The 17,772-nt window shown below is 33.3% G+C and overlaps 1 protein-coding gene across 1 annotated transcript in view; it reads right to left on the minus strand.

Moving 5' to 3' along the window:
- Positions 1–17,772, minus strand: part of LOC115890693 (excitatory amino acid transporter 2-like) — a 153,370-nt gene that overhangs the window by 20,363 nt on the left and 115,235 nt on the right. The window contains exons 5-7 of the mRNA XM_030910996.1: positions 10,487–10,529; positions 5,146–5,353; positions 723–933 (exon numbers count right to left, since the gene is read on the minus strand). Coding sequence (XP_030766856.1) covers positions 723–933; positions 5,146–5,353; positions 10,487–10,529 — 462 coding nt within the window. The remainder of the gene's footprint in view (positions 1–722; positions 934–5,145; positions 5,354–10,486; positions 10,530–17,772) is intronic.

The following is a 17,772-nucleotide window of genomic DNA, read 5'->3' on the forward strand; positions in this document are numbered from 1 at the left end:
TTGACGTATTCAATTGTTTTCTGTCACTTCCTGTTTCACCGGAAATGACTACAACTTTTGATTTTTAAATGGCACCCTCGGTATTTTTTAACTTTATTCGATAGAAAATGACATTCTGAATAGAATGACATATAATAATGTCAATTTTTGACATTTTCGCTTAAAACAAAATCGTATTTTAAAATTCAATCTAGAGTGCCATGGTTATGTTAAAAACACTAATTCTTAATCAGGAAGCCTTAGAAAAATAGATTTGATCGTCTAATCTCGTCTAGCTCAAATCGTATTTTAAATCATATCTCAATTTTTTTAAATGGAACGAGGGTGGCTCATTAGCGTATTTGAAAAAAGCATTTTTTTACGAATAATTTGATACCACACACTTGGTATTTCGAGTCAAATTTTCGTTACGAACCGCAAGTTATAATTTCAAATAAACCATATGTAAAAATGTCAAAAGTTGACATATGATATGCCATTCTATTCAATTGTTAGTTTCTATCGAATAAAGTAAAAAAATACCGAGGGTGCCATTTAAAAATCAAAAGTTGTAGTCATTTCCGGTGAAACAGGAAGTGACGGAGAACAATTGAATACGTCAATCAATCCTAATTTATGTCATATACGAATATACCAAATCTCGTTATTTTAACTGAAAAAATAAAAAAGTTATAGGGGTGAGCTACTTTTGAGACGCACCCGGTATATTCGCTGGTACTTACCAGATAACCCAACTAGTAATAATCATCATGGCTTCGCTCAAAGCGTGGAAAAACGTGAGCAATATTTTTCCTTGTTCTCCTAGCTGGCCCATAGCAATACCAAAAACGATGGAAAATGTGACCAGACCCAGTACGTTCGTGGTACTTTCATACCTTTCCTCAAACTTCCACTTATCTGCGGCGTATATATCTTCCAATTCAACGTGACCATCTAAAATAGATAAATAATCATTTACTACTAATGTACAGATATTTTCTGTAAAACTTGGATAGTAAGTTCATTACAGTAATACTTTTATACAGGGTGTCATTGAAATGGTGTAAAAAAAATCGGGGAGTGATAGTACTCCTAAAAAGAGTAAAAAAAGTTCCTATAAGTATAGGGAGGAAAATGCATATTAAGGGAGTTAGGGGCACTGAAAGGGTGAATTTAAAAAACGGTTGTTTTAAAATTGTAGGCTTAATGTAGAATGTAGAATGTAGAATGTTTAAGAGGGGAGTTAATCACCGCGACCTTATAGATCTATTGTGTGTTCCCCTTTCTTGAGTTATAACGAGTTATAACTCATCATACAGTCTCAGGGCTTTAAGAAAAGCCAGTATCTGAGACGGCTCCACAGAGGCCAGCTCTCCATCCTCGACATCAGACGTGCCAAGGTTCATGGCACGAATGGTCGTCGTCTCGGCGCACTCAGTGATAAGGTGTTCTGGTGTTTCCCCATTTTCTCCACAAAATCTGCATTCGCCGTTGTTTCTCAGTTTCAGCCTACTGAGGTGTTCGTTGAGGAGACAGTGTCCTGTTAGAAACCCCGTGACAATCCGAAGATTGTTTTTACTTAAATCAAGGAAAACCTTTGATTTTTCTCGGTCATAAGTTCTAAGGAACTTTTTCGAGTGTCTTAGACCGTTGGAGGACACCCATTCCAAGTTACGGATGGAGTCTTCCAGATTCTTCAGTTCCGCTTTCAGTTGGTTCCCGTTTGGAAAACAGAACGGTTCTGGTCCAGTTAGTGGAGTGTTCGCTCCTTTCCTACTAGATCATTTGCTTTTTCATTGCCTTCTATCCCTTGGTGAGCAGGCACCCAGAGTAGGAGGACTTTATTTTCTTTGCCTAATTTGTTGAGCTTCTCTAGGCATTCTTTGACCAACTTCGAATTGATGGTTACTGAGTTGATCGCGTTAAGTGCTGCTTGACTATCGGATAGGATGGCAATTTCCTGTTTTCGATAGTTCCTATCCAAGATAAATTGTACGCATCTTTCGATAGCGCAAATTTCTGCCTGAAGGATACTGGGGTAGGTGCCCATTGGTTCGGAGTATTCAGTTTTCGGCCCAAATACTCCTATCCCTGTCCCTGCTTTGGTTTTGGAAGCATCAGTATACCACGTGATGGTATGGTCTTTTATATGCTGAGTAAGCGTTTCTTTCTTCCAATCCTTTTTATTACTCAAACTACAGTGAGGTGTTTCTCAAAGTTGTAAATTCTTGGTATGTCATCCACTGGGAGTTGGAGAAGTGGAATTTTCTTTTTGAGGGTGTTCCAAGCCCCTGACCTGAAAATTCTCCCAGTACTGTTTCCGTCAATGACCATTCTAATCATTGTCGCATTGACATAACTACCGACGACAATATGCAGTGGGGTTAGGTCTAGAATGACCTCCATTGCTGCTGTTGGACATGTTCTCATGGCACCTGTGATGCAGATACATGCCAGTCTCTTTACTTTGCACAGGTTTTGCCTTGCTGTACGTTGCTCTAGTTTTGTATACCAAGCAACTGCTCCATAAGTAATCATGGGTCTTACTATCATGGTAATACAACCAGCGCAAAATGTTAGGGGCGCAGCCCCACCTATTTCCCCCCAGTCTTCTGCATATCAGAGAGTCTTTGTGGCTTTGCTAGTAATGTTCTTAATATGCCTGTTCCAGAGAAGTTTACTATCCAGGGTTATTCCCAGATATTTCACTTCCAGCGATGGCAGTATTTCCTTTCCATCTAGATACATTCTTTTCAAGTTTTTCAAACTTCGCTTTCTGGTGAATGGCACTACTGCTGTTTTATCTGAGTTAATACTCAGCCCGACAGTCCTGCACCATCTCTCAGCGATGCGGAGTCCTCTTTGGATAATATCACACAGGGTGCCTTCATGTTTCCCCCGTGCAATGATGACTATGTCATCTGCATACCATATGCAGTGTATTCCCGCTAGAGTTAATTCTTCCATTAGTTCATCCACTACCAAGCTCCACAGTAGGGGGGAGGTCACTCCACCTTGTGGAGTTCCTTGCGTTGTTTTAACAACTACAGTTTTGGTACAACTGCTGTTCGTGTTGAGAGCATTTCCCAAAACCAGCGAATTATCGTACTGTTCACCCCTCTTGTTTCAAGAGATCGCTTGACCACGTTGTGAGGTATATTGTCAAATGTACCTCACTGCAATGTCCAAGAAGGCACAAAGTGCTGTTTCTTTGCTATCCAGGCTTGCCTGTCTTAGCTCAGTTAACTGGTACAGAGTAGTTTCTGTGGATCTACCCGCTCTATATGCATGCTGACTATCGTGCAGTGGTTTAACCTGTAGATGATTTACTCTAATATGGTTGTCCACTACTTTCTCCATCGTTTTTAATATGAACGATGTGAGACTAATAGGCCTAAATGATTTGGGGTTAGCCCAGTCAGTTTTGCCTATTTTGGGTATGAAGATGACTTTAGCTCTTCTCCAGATGGTTGGTATATATCCCATCGCTAAGCTGCTTCTTGTAATGTTTAATAGATGGTGTGTAGCTATTTCCTGACCCTTCTTTAGAAGAGCAGGAAAAATCCCATCTATTCCTGCTGTTATTGTAGGCTTAAAGAACGAGATAATATTTCGAAAAAAAATCCTCTGCCATAAATTTTGACCCTAAATCAAATGGTGATACTGAAAAATTATTTGGAAAAGCGGAAAGGGTAGTTTTTGAAAGGGTAGGGGGTTGTTTTGTGAATAACTTTTTTGAGATTATTTTTTTGCAACGCGGGTTTATTTTTTAAAAACTACATACTTTTTCCTACAAAAAAGATACTCTTGTTGCACATCGCCCAGAGCGATGGTTTTGGAGAAAATTGAAGGCAAAGAGTTTGCTATGACGACGGGTTGCTAACTGGTTAATCAACATAAACTTATGAAAGTTATGGCGGTTCAAAAGTAACCAAGTAGTTGTTATTAAATAATTAATTGGAAAATCAAAATTTCATGCTTTTTAAAACATCTTATTGCTTTAAAACCGAAATAATCTTTTTTGGTTTTAAAAAAATTTGGTTTTCTCAGTGCCGATTAATACTGAAAAGCAACTACGGCAACGTATTATTGACTGTTCCAATCAAATTCGGACAGCAACAAGGATATTCCACAGGGTACGCAGATCGCGGAGAAGAAGATCAGATGCCTACATTAAAATGAATGATGGTCACTTTGAACATTTACTATGAATGAATTAAGGAATGCATTATTTTAATAATTTTGGTAATATGATTATTTCTTTTTTTATAGCAAAATAAAAACACTAAATCACCACAATACACCAAAAACACTTTTACTTTTACACTGGGCGCGCGTTTCGCTATACCATCATCAGCAGATGATTATAAACTCATTCTCTCACTCAGTTTATAATCATCTGCTGATGATGCTAACATGGTTAGCGAAACGCGCGTCCAGTGTAAAAGTAAAAGTGTTTTGGTGTATTGTGCTGATTTAGTGTTTTTATTTTGCTGTGTAACACCTAAAGTTCCAACCCTCAACTGTAATCGTTTTTTATAGCAATAAGATGCTTTAAAAATCATGAAGTTTTGATTTTTCAATTAATTATTTAATAACTACTTGGTTACTTTTGAACCGCCATAACTTTCATAAGTTTATGTTGATTAACCAGTTAGCAACCCGTCGTCAGAGCAAACTGTTTGTCTTCAATTTTCTCGAAAACCATCAATCTGGGCGATGTGCAACAAGAGTATCTTTTTTGTAGGAAAAAGTATGTAGTTTTCAAAAAATAAAGCCACGTTGCAAAAAAAATAACCTCAAAAAAGTTATTCACGAAACAACCCCCTACCCTTGCAAAAACTACCCTTTCCGCTTTTCCAAATAATTTTTCAGTATCACCATTTGATTTAGGGTCAAAATTTATGACAGAGGATTTTTTTTCGAAATTTTATCTCGTTCTTTAAGCTTACAATTTTAAAACAACCGTTTTTTAAATTCACCCTTTCAGTGCCCCTAACTCCTTTAATATGCATTTTCCGCCCTATACTTATAGGAACTTTTTTTACTAAGTATTTTTAGGAGTACTATCACCCCCCGACTTTTTTTACACCATTTCAATGACACCCTGTACATCTCGTCACCTTGTTATACTCCAAAATAAATTAATATCGTTACAATACTCACAGTGGGTGGCGTTATAGCCGATTTTTTCCAGCTGCCTCAGCAAAGATGAATTGATGGGCCTCCTCCTTTCGAGGGAAGATAGAGATTCGAAAATGGCGTGTTTGAATTCCGCATCCAACGTAGAATTGCCCACTATGGCTCTGAGTATTTCGGCATTACCGTTTTTGTACAATGTTAGAACATTGGGTTCGTGAAGGAATGTTTGTGACTGAAAAAAAAGAAATAGTTAATAAATGCGATATATTGGGTGAGTTAAAATTAGATCTATTTTCTTTTATTTCAAATGAAATGAATATCTTTCATTTTATAACATAATTATAGGTAGTTGTATATATGCCTTGATAAATAATTTTCATATTCAAAAATGATGTTTATTCGCCAACTTTCTATTCCGGAAACTTATAAATGTATGTAAAATGCTTAGTTTCGGATATACAGGGTGTAGAAGTTTCATTTTTATTTCGATTTTTTTCCAAATAATTTCTGAAGTAACGTCAATATTTCGATGAAAATTGGTGTCTTGATTGATGAAAATTTGATTTTGATGTCAATATGACTCATATCTGTGGGGGCGCCACCTACATGTGTTTTAACTATTTTGAAAAGTAATAACTTTTCGTCCGTACCTGTATAAAACTACTGGGTGAAAAAATATACATTTCCATGATTTTATACGTAAAAAAGTCTCTTGGTAAAAATCGCTACGAGCAACCATTTTCAAGATATTTACTGGAATGGAAATAGTCAATACATGTCATTATTTGCCTGAAATGATAAATTTGGGAACTTTTTATTTTTTTTAAATTAATCATAAAATTATCTTCGAAAAAAATGATGATAAAACGGTTTCAATTGAACTTTTGGCTAGTGATGGGTTGTTATTTAACTATCTGTTATTTTATAACAATTATTTAGAAATAACATAACGCAACCGTTACTGCTTTTAAAAAATAACAGATATAAAATAACGACACGCAGAGATCGAGTGTTCGTGAAACGAAGTCGGCGCTCTGCACCGCCACGAAATTCGATGCTGCTCGAAGCAATTCCAAAAACAACTAGTATGGATGGAAAACCTATTATTTCGACAACCATCGATACAGGCGGCGAGATACAACGGACAACGGAGTGGGGTATGCGCTACGGCGCGGCGCGTCGTGTTGGGCTGACAACAGCTTAAAAATAATAGGATATAAAAGAAGCAGCTTTTTTGAAACAGTTGCGGGCATAACGCCTGGCTGTCGAGATAACAGGAGTGGGAAAGGAGCGCTGCTGCATCGGTCGATTGTCGATGGAGGCTCGCAACGGGTTGGAGAATAACGCATCAGTTGTTTTAGCTATGTTGTTTTTTTACCTGTTACGAGCATAACAGAACGGCGTTCGAGATAATCGGAGGTTTGAAACAGGTTGGAGAATAACGCATCAGTTGTTTTAGATACATATTGTTTTTCAACCTGTTACGAGCATAACGGGCGGAGGTCGAGATATTATGGCGCTGTATGTTTCAATACTTTGTTATTAAGTTTCAATATTTAAGTATTTATTTATTCTGAAAAATTTTCAGAATAATATTTTAAGATTTTTTAAAAATGTATACAGGGTGTTTTGAAAAATCTGGTCATTGATTAATCACGATCCTGCTTAAAGCCCTTGACGTAAAAAGCTGATTTTTGGAAAACGGATTGACTTTAGGGTGTAGAGGTGCGATAAGAAGGGATTTTTCGAAACTCAAATTCTAAGGGGGTGAAACCACCCTCAAATATTAGAATATTTTTTATTTAAAAACTGGTGAGTTTTTCGAAAAAACTCTTAAACACGTATATTTTATTTTGTTGTTTTACATATTTTGAGATTTTTACAAAATATATACAGGGTGTTTCATAAAATATGACCACTGAGTAATCACTATTCTGCTTAAACTGCTTGACGTTTAAAGCTGATTTTTGGTAAACGGATTGACTGTGGGGTGTAGAGGTGCGATAAGGAGGGGTTTCTCGAATCTCAAATTCCAAGAGGGTGAAAACGCCCCTCAAATATTACAATATTTATTATTTAAAAAACGGTTAGTCTTTCGGGAAAACGATTGGACACGCATAATTTATTTTGTTTTTTTACATATTTTGAAATTTTTTAAAAAATAATACAGGGTGTTCCAAAAAGTTGAGTAATTGATTAACCACGATTCTGCTTAAACTGCTCGACGTTTAAAGCATATTTTTGGCAAATGTGAGAAAATTTTATCCAGTTTGTATGTTAATGGAAATTCTTGCTTTGCTTTATCATCACCATTACAAATTAATAATTCGATGCGAACGAAGTCGCGGGTACAACTTAACAAGTATAGCTAGAGACGTGAGAAATATAAAATAAGAGACGCCCCCCGATGCGCAGTGGACATCCCACAAATTTGCTTCAATCAGATTTTTCGTAGCGTAACTGCATCTCTCTTCCGCCGAATGCGTTCTCTCTCTATCGTGTGCGCGACCGGTGCTATCCCCAAGTCTCTTCCTATATTTGTCAAACTGTACATGCTAGTTTAAGTGTAAAATTAATTCGAACTCTAGTGTGTAGTTGGTTTACTTATGAAGAATATACTACACATTTTCTTATATTGCTATTTTTTGACCGCAAATGGTAAAATCATAACGAAGAGCTTCTCGCCCTCGAGTGAGATGCACCCTGTACACTGCTACGCAATTCAGAATCTACGCGGATCGAGGGGTAGGGCGTAGGTAGATCGGAATTTATAGATATAGACGAGTGGCGGCATTTTGGCTTTTTTATATTGCAATTTGTAAACAGCGCTTATTTGTAAACAACCCCCGTTTTTAGAGAGGTATTTTAGATAACAATCGATATTTAGAAATGTTATGACACTCTGGAAATACTACCACCGAGCACGGCATTGTTGCAACTGCGTTAATACGCCTGGCGGTGACCGCCTCATATTCTTTCAGATATTTAGCAATAAAATAAAGAAACCTGTTATTTTTAAGCTGTTATTTTAAGCTGTTTTTTATAAATAACTATAACAGTTTCAACTGTTATCTAAAAATAACAGTTTTGCCCATCACTATAAGATTTACCACTTTTTCTTTTATTTCTTTTTTGCAATTTATGGTTAAAGTTTCAGTTGGTCGCCCTTGAGATAAAACATCCCTCTTATCTTCATCTGTCCACCGTCTGAAGTGAGTTTCCAGTAAATTGCACACCAAGTCATTAAATAGCTTCATTTTTAACATATACACATACAAAACAGTTTTAAAACACAACAACAAAACAAACAGCAAAAATTAACAAGTTAAATCAATAAAAACAATTAACAAACAACAATAAATAATCAACAACAACTTTACAGTCTTTACACGGTTAATTACTCGCCGAACTAGCCGAATATTAGCATAAATGCATAAATTCACGCATTTCCTGAATAATTAAGTTGAAGGAAGACGAAGAGAACTGCCCAAAAACTCATTCACATCGGTCACCGATAATAAATTTCGGTTCGCTATTCCATGGGTATATTGATAAATGAGGTCTAAATTATAAGAAAATGCATTTTCTACGAAAATTTGAAGAGATAGTTAAAAAATACAATTTGATAGACAATTAAATTGTGCATCTGATTCTCATAAAATATACAGGGTGTTCCATTTAAGTTAAACAAGTTATTGCCGTTTAAAGCTAGTAATTATTTAAAATAAATTTTTAGACACTCTTTATAAGGTAGTATATTTTTTATTATTGCAATACAAAATTTAGAAAATAGAAATACTTCAGTACAATATTTGGGTTAAAAATTTAAATACGCCTAGAGGAATGAAGCATTAAAATTATTACTGTATTTTGACAAAAACCGAAATATTTAAAAAACAGTAAGGTTTAAGTGTGGTAAACCTTAAACAAATTTACCTTTATTTTAATCATAGAAACTAAAAATGTAATAATATACAGGGTGTTCCATTTAAAAAAATACAACTTTGATATTTTTTATTTATTTGGGACACTCTGTATCTTGTAAAAATATTTTTCAATTGTAGCTCTAATAGTCCTCTAACGAACCCAAAACTTACAATTTGCAAAAATCTAATCGTTGAGCTACAATACTCCGTGTCGTATGTGGTGAACAACCCTGTATATTTACAATTTTTGTTTATTTTTATTTACCAAGTTTGGATGTGACAGTTTGACATCTCTGAGAGTATTGAACTTGTGTCATGGCTAACTAAGTAAATTTTTTTAAAAATTATAAGAAGTGGCTATAACTCAGTTGGTTTGGTTGGTTTGTAAAAAAGATTGATTTTTGGTGAAAATAAGATTTGAAAACGTCTTACTTATTTTCAGAATAAACGTTTGATCTGGGGAATAACATTTAAGTTCGAACCAAAAATTCCAAACGGCATTTTGTATAATTTTTTACTTACAAGGCCAGTGACTAAAGAATCCAAGGACAAATAACACCCGAGAGCAAATTGTGCCGATGACACCAAACAGTGCCGTGGCACATATTTTTCTTAACCTAGCTGTTTGAAGCAATATTTATATTTTTTGATAATTGTTTTGACTACGCCTATGGTGTATCATACTAATTAATTACGAAAAAAAAGGATTAAAATGTTAACAAAAGGTACAAAACTAGTATCAACGTATATCACATATCAAGTACATATAGATGGTAACTGAAATTGAAGAATAATTATCTGGAATTCAATAAGAAATCGCTAAAAAGTTGGAGTGGACTGTTTATTTACCTATGAAACGTAACTCTCTAAACGGCTCTTTCTTATCGCTGCTGCTTTTACACTTGAAAGCTGAACAACTAATCGCCATTGTAATAAAGATTATACAAAGTTCACTACACACAAACTATTAAAAATCGCTAAAATTGTCGCTGGTGACCAAATGATGACTCATTGTTTGCCATCAAAAGAATGGCCTCTAAGGTCACACATGTCCTTATATTCTTTAGTCATTGTACAAGGCAAACCAAACTAAGTAATCGCTTATCAGAAAGAAAAGCTTATAGACTGGACTAACCAACACATGATTGAAATACTATTGAAATACATACTTTTGTAACTTTCTGTGTTTGCTGTGAGTCGAAATGCGACTCACAAACGATTAGGAGATATTTTAAGATCTATTAACATTGAGCTAATTTGTTTAAGATCATCTTTAGGACTACAGATGAAATAACTGGAACGAACCGTTTTCGAAAATTTTTGCAAAGGACAAAAGTGCTAGGCTCGTCACAATAAAGCAACAGAAAAAGTTACAAAGGTACTTAAATAATATCGGTCATATGTGATTGAGCTCGCACCCTATTATTTTTTTAACTTACCTGGGCTATACAGGCCTGGACTAAGTTAGGGGGAAATACATTTCTGTAACAAAAGAGAATATTATAAATAAATCTTATGGTGCGTTTAGACTTGAGCACGCACGCACTGATCCTCCGCGAATGCTCAAGCGTAAACGGCTGTGCGCGCACGCTCACTCTGAATCTGTCTGTGCGCGAGCAGCCGCGAACGTGAGCCGTCTGGTGTCGGTTTTCGGTCCGTGCTCAAAGGGATTTTATTTGTGCGCGAACGCTCAGTTTGCACCGGCAATTTGTTTTGTCTGCGTTCGTGCGTGCGTGTGTGATTTTTTTTCGTTCTATTTATTAAAATTATGGAGTGGAACAATGAATCATCGTTATTATTAATTAAAGAATATGAAAAGTTGCCTATATTATGGGATGTTAAACATTCTTTGTATCAGGGGCGGCTTGTCCTATGAGGCAGATGAGGCAGTGCCTCACCAATATTTGAAAAATTACACTTATTAATCGATACATCTTTAATCACAATTATATATTTTTTTCCCTATTTGCATTAATAATAATTGTATTTTTTAACCGTCATTCTACAATAAATTACGTCGATGGTATTCCTTTAAACGCAAGAAGCGCGTCCCATATGCGACAAACTCGACGATGTATATCCTTTGTATATCCATCTCATTTGTTCTTTAAAAGGTATATGTGCAGAGGTTTGCCTCTCGCCTTTCCTTGTCTAGCGTATTGTGGTATATCGCACTGACGGAGCGACAGCGTTCACTGGAATCTTAACTCTGTAGAATGAAAAGAAAAAGCATAGGCAAAACCTTTACTTGAAGAGAGATAAAATGTATGGAGTAGTAGCGCGTAAAAAGACCGTATTGAGGCGGACCTCAAATGTAAATTTGAACCTTAAAAGCCGTTCGTTAAAAATATGTATCACTTCCCGATCAGTTCCCGATCAGCCCGAGAGATTTTAGGCGACAGGCTGAAAATGCAGAATTGCATTATTTGGGAATTTGGCTTAGTTTGAATCAGAGTTTTAATTAATTCTGCAGGTTATTACACTGTTTTGTCTATGTTTTTTTACAATATTTGTTATTTAAAAAACGGTTAGTCTTTCAGGAAAACGCTTGGACACGTATAATTTATTTTGTTTTTTACATATTTTTAAATTTTTTAAAAAATCATACAGGGTGTTCCAAAAAGTTGGGTAATTGATTAACCACGATTCTGCTCCAGTTTGTATGTTAGTGGAAATTCTTGCTTTGCTTTATCATATCACCATTACAAATGATTAATTCGACGCGAACGAAGTCGCGGGTACATGCTAGTTTTTATATAATTTTCATTAATTATTAATTCATGAAAACCGAAGCAGTATCTGCTGGCGGAGGGAATGAATATGTTACTAGTGATTTTAATTTGTGAGGACAGTTGCTTGGGGTTGGCCTGAAGGGTTTATGCTTAAAGATATCCAAATAGGAATTTTCTTCACAAGCGTTCACTTTTCTTATTTCGCAGAACCTATTAGGCAGAAACATGTCGTTGGAAGTGAAGAAAATAAATTTGCCTTGCTTAATTGATTCTTTTATAGAAAATCCAATATATCTACAAGTCATCGTAATATAAATCAAAGAACAACTCCTTTATTTACTAGTTGAACCAGAATTTTCTTCAATATAACAAAGTTTTAAAATGTATATCCTTGAAATTTTATCGTGAACGAAATATAGCTGGGAAAATAACACTTGCGTCATTAACCAAGATTATAATTTGTCAAACCACAAAATGATTTCAACAAAAATAATGTTGCAATATCCTTTCAATTTACAATATGACTGAGAAGTAAAAAATGCTGCCATTGTAAAAATTGAGACCAATTTTTATCCAAATATCGACATTAGTTCAAAAATTATTTGGAAAAAAACTAAATAAAAATGAAACTTCAAAAAAAAATCTAAAATGTCGGAAAACTGTAATAGTCCAGTAAATATGGACACGAAAAGACACAAGGCTCGGTGTAATTCGTCGACCTTGACTTTTGAGGCGCGTTGTGTACCTTTTGGGGAGTAGTTTTAAGGGAAAAACACCGTGTTCGGCCAGCTTTGGCCGAAAAAATTGGCCCACATGGCCCAAAAAACAGTTTTTCGCAAATATCTGGCAAAATATTCAATTTACAATTTTTATTTCAATATTCAATTTACAATTAGTTCACAGAAAATTTCAATGATTAGAATATTCTAATCATTGAAATTTTGATTGAAATCGAATTATACAGGATGGCACGTCATATACGACGCGGTTTTGGTAGCAAGGAAAACAGTTTGTATTGAAGTGAAATTTTGTGAGCTTATGTAAGTTAATTTGGAGCAGTTTCTAAAATGATATAGAGTTCTACAGGGTGTCCCCAAAAAAATTACGCATCAAAGTTAGGATCTAATCTATAAAAATATTTTTGAAATGTGAACTACCATTAAACACATATTTTGTAAAAGGTTTGGAGTGAAAATCTCAAATAGGAATCATGATACAGAGCTTTTTCGGAACACGGAATCATCTTGTATGTATGCATTAATTTGTAGATGTATGTTTATTTAAATACTAAAGTAAAAGCAACGAATTTAAATGGGTAAACTTTGTAATATATCTTATTAACAAAACAATGCAAAAAGTTTTATATAAAATTAGTTTACAGTAAATGAATTCCGAGGTTTGTATCCAATAAGGAAAAATTATCATCAAAATTATCATTCCGGAAATCCCAAAAAAAGCGGAAAAGCCACTCACAAATAGTTTTTTTTATTAAAATGTGATTAAACAAATACTTCAAACTTTCTGAGTTGCTTAAAGAGACTAAGAACTGTTAGAAAAAAATCTTGAGAAATAAACTATTATTAGTGAAAATATGAATAAGTTGGTAAAAATCTGTAAATTTTTGGACTAAGAAATGTTTGCCCATTTTTTTTATAATCATAAAATACAGGGTTATTCACCACATACGACACGTATAGAGTATTGTCACAAATTACCTATAACAGATGCGAAAGAAAGCGACTGCATCGGAAACCGCTCGGCAAACCCGACACGCCTATTGAGTGGTGTAAATACACCAGTCGTTTAGTCCGGAAACCTATGCTGTGTCGTATTCGCTTGCTGGAATGACATAGTGCGTGGTTATATGTTTCTTTTTAAAAACGTGTAAATTTTTGTTGAACTTTTGAACTGTTATTTCTAAGTTTTGGTAATTTGTATATCTTATTTAAAATGGGATGCAAATGTGTTTATTTATAAGGAAAAAAAAGATATTTATAGTATAAAAAATTAATTTATTTAACAAAATTTAATTAAAAATGTTACAAAATAGTTACCTTTCTATTGGTTCTATCGGACTTTTTTCGACTATATAAATCTTTATTTGTAAACTTTAATACATCAAATATTTTCAATCTAATTAATCATTTAATGATGTAAATAAGAGGAAATTTCTCACATGGGTGGTCAAATTTTATAGTTTTCATTATATCAAACAGCCTCTGAGAAATGTTTTCAACTCAAAATGCCTTTAATTATGTTTGACTACATCATTAAAAAGGGTGTTCAAATACATCAATGTGATATTTGTCTAAAATTTGCAAAAAAATCCGAATCTCTGGATAACTCGAAATTATTTACCCATTTAAAAGCCTTTGATCATGAAAGTGGAAAAATTTGTTCATTTTATTTACAGGCTGGAAAAATTATTTAAATTAAATTTTGATGAGTTTTGCACTGAAGAAAACGTTCAGAGGCTGTTTGATATAATGAAAACTATAGAATTTGACCACCCATGTGAGAAATTTCCTCTTATTTACATCATTAAATTATTTATTAGATTGAAAATATTTTATTCATTAAAGTTTACAAAAAATAAAGATTTATATAGTTGAAAAAAGTCCGATAGAACCAATAGAAATGTAACTATTTTGTCACATCTTTAATTAAATTTTGTTAAATAAATTAATTTTTTATACTATAAATATCTTTTTTTTCCTAATCACCTACGAGCTGATATAATATGACGAACAATCTATTAAATTACTGCGAGATTATACAGAAAAGTCCACAGACTTCGAGACATAGGAAAATCAAGTCCATTTAGCGTGTGTCCAAATTTTGACAAGTTTTCAAAAATGACAGTTTTGTTTAGACTGACGTTTAATTTCACCTGACTTCTCGGTGAATGATTTTTTTTATGGGGGTACATAAAATCTAAAATTTACGGCCATGAAGAAATTCAAAACTTGGAGCAGTTAAGGCAGAAAATATTTAATGCCTTTGACACTGTCACCCCTGATATGTTATCCAATGTGAGGAGGGGATTTTATGATCGTTTGGGTTATTGTTTAATGCAAGAGGGAGGCACTTTTGAACAATTTTTGTAATTTTTTAAATTTCATTATCCTGTTTTTTTACCGTTTACCCATTACCTACCTTGACGAACATGGGAAAACGAAGGTCCTTTTCAGGACCACAAATATTTTGATTGAGAAAATTGGTAACTTTTTTTTGGATTAAAAAACAAAAGTTGTTAATATAATACCAATTTAAAAGTGTTTTAGTAGTTTTAATACACACTATGATATAAAATTTATTATTATTATAATGTACATTATTAATACTATTGTTCATTCGAAATGGCATTAAGGCCCAATTGCAACAATGATTTAAATTTTTCTTAAAGATAAGTAGAGCTTAGAATGAGCTGTATTTATATTTACTTTATATTCACCTTAAATGAGGGAATTTGACTGATACAATTTTTGAATTTGAATTGTTTTTAATGATATTAACAATTTTAGTTCAATTTTTAATAAAATTTATTTAATATTAATAGAAATCCAAGGGATTTGAAACCTCTTTTAGCGATTTATAACATTCTCAAATGAATTACAGGTGCCCTTATTTTGAATGAAAATCACACAGCTTTTTTCATAGTCGCTGCAGTTGCTATAGCTATAAAAAACTAATTTTTTAAGGTGTGAAAATTGCGACACACGCTAAATAGACTTGATTTTTCGTATGTCTCGAAGTCTGTGGACCTTTTTGTATGCCTCGATAACATATTGGTGCAGATTATTTTCACCCAAACAAATAATAACCCAAACTATACATTGATGCGGATTGTATATGAACTCTTTCTGAAGGTCACAGAAACCTGAACGCGTAATTCGGTGTTCTTTCGCATCTGTTTAGTTAATTTGTGTGTGTAGCTAAACGATTAGATTTTTACAAAATGTAAGTTTTGTGAGTTCGTTGAGAAGGACTATTAGAGCTACAATTTAAAATATTTTTCAAGATACAGGGGTGTGCCAAGCCGAAATAAAAATATCAAGTTGTATTTTTTAAATGGAACACCCTGTATGTTAATACATTCTTAGTTTCTACGTTAAAATAAAGGTAAATTTGAAACGGTAAGGTTTATCACCCTTAAACCTTACCGTTTTGAAATAATTTCAATTTTGTGAAATTGCAGTAAAATTTTTAAAGCTTAATTTCTCCAAGGGTATCAAAGTTTTTAATACTAAATATTTACTGAAGTTTAATTACTGATCAGTTATTGTGTTGCAATAATAAAAATAATACTAAATAAGATTTTAAATAATTTCTAGATTTAATCGGCAATAACTTGTTTAATTTAAATGGAACACCCTGTATATTTTAAGAGAATCAGATACACAATTTAATTGTCCATCAAATTGTATCACCATTTTTTTACCTAATATCCTTCAGAGTTTTCGTAGAAAATGCTTTTCTTATAATTTGGAGCCTTACTTATCAATACACCCATGGAATATTGACATTTTAGATTGTTTTAAAGCAACAAATGCTGCAAAATGTACAGGTGCTAAAACAATAATATTATAAACATTGTATACAAAAATAAAACTATTCAAATCTTAATAAAAGGGTATACCATTAATTAAAATATACCATTATTTCACCCAAATAATTAATTAAAAGCCCAATTGTGTTAATTTAATAAATTATTCTAAATAAATGTGGATTTGGAATCAAAAATCAATATAATAATAAGTTATGAAAATGAACGTCTCTGTTTTAAATAAACATTCGTCCAAAAAATAGGTGTTACTTTTTTACCACTGTCTAGTACACATACAAAATTCAGTTTTTAATTATTTGGAGCAATTATTATTAATCAACGCAAACAGTTAATTAACGGTTTCACCGGAAATGACTACAACTTTTGATTTTTAAATGGCACCCCCGGTATTTTTTTACTTTATTCGATAGAAAATGTCACTCTGAATAGAATGACATATCATATGTCAACTTTTGACATTTTCGCATATGGTTTATTTGAAATTATAACTTGCGGTTCGTAACGAAAATTTGCTTTTTCCAAATATGCTAATGAGCCATCCTCGTTCCATTTGAAAAAATTGAGATACGATTAAAAATACGATTTGAGCATTTTCTAAGTGGCCAGGACAAGACACTAAAAACATTAGACGATCAGATCTATTTTTCCAAGGCTCCTTGATGAAGAATTAGTGTTTTTAACATACACATAGCACTCTAGACTGAATTTTTTATTAAGCGAGAATGACAAAAATTGACTTATAATATGTCATTCTATTCCGAATATCATTTTCTATCGAATAAAGTAAAAAATACCGAGGGGCCATTTAAAAATCAAAAGTTGTAGTCATTTCCGGTGAAACAGGAAGTGACCAAAAACAAATGAATACACCAATCAATCCTAATTTATGTCATATACTAACATACCAAATCTGTTTTTTTTTATCTGAAAAAATTAAAAAGTTATAGGGGTGAGCCACTTTTGAGACCGGTATAGTTTGCACCCGGTATAGTTTGAATACTGAAATCATGTTAATTGGACTTATACAAAAAATATTTAAACAATTTTGTTATTTTTTAATGACATAAACGAACTATATCGACAATATTAGTATCTGTACTCTTTAAAAATATGTTACATCTTTAAAAATAATTTAAAACGTCAATATTCCATGGGTGATAATTCAGGCACCTTTGAGGTCTAAAATATAAGAAAATGCATTTTCTACGAAAACCTGAAGACATAGGTAGAAGGTGATATAATACAATTTGATAGACAATTAAATTGTGTATCTGGTTCTCATAAAATATACAGGGTGTTCCATTTAAATTAAAGAAGTTATTGCCGTTTAAAGCTAGTTATTATTTAAAATAAATTTTCAGACACTCTGTATAAGGTAGTATAATATTTGTTATTGCAACACAAAATTTAGTAAATAGAAATATTT

The sequence above is a fragment of the Sitophilus oryzae genome, unplaced genomic scaffold (genome assembly GCF_002938485.1).
Source record: "Sitophilus oryzae breed Bouriz unplaced genomic scaffold, Soryzae_2.0 scaffold_907_pilon_pilon, whole genome shotgun sequence".
NCBI classification, from domain to species: domain Eukaryota; kingdom Metazoa; phylum Arthropoda; class Insecta; order Coleoptera; family Curculionidae; genus Sitophilus; species Sitophilus oryzae.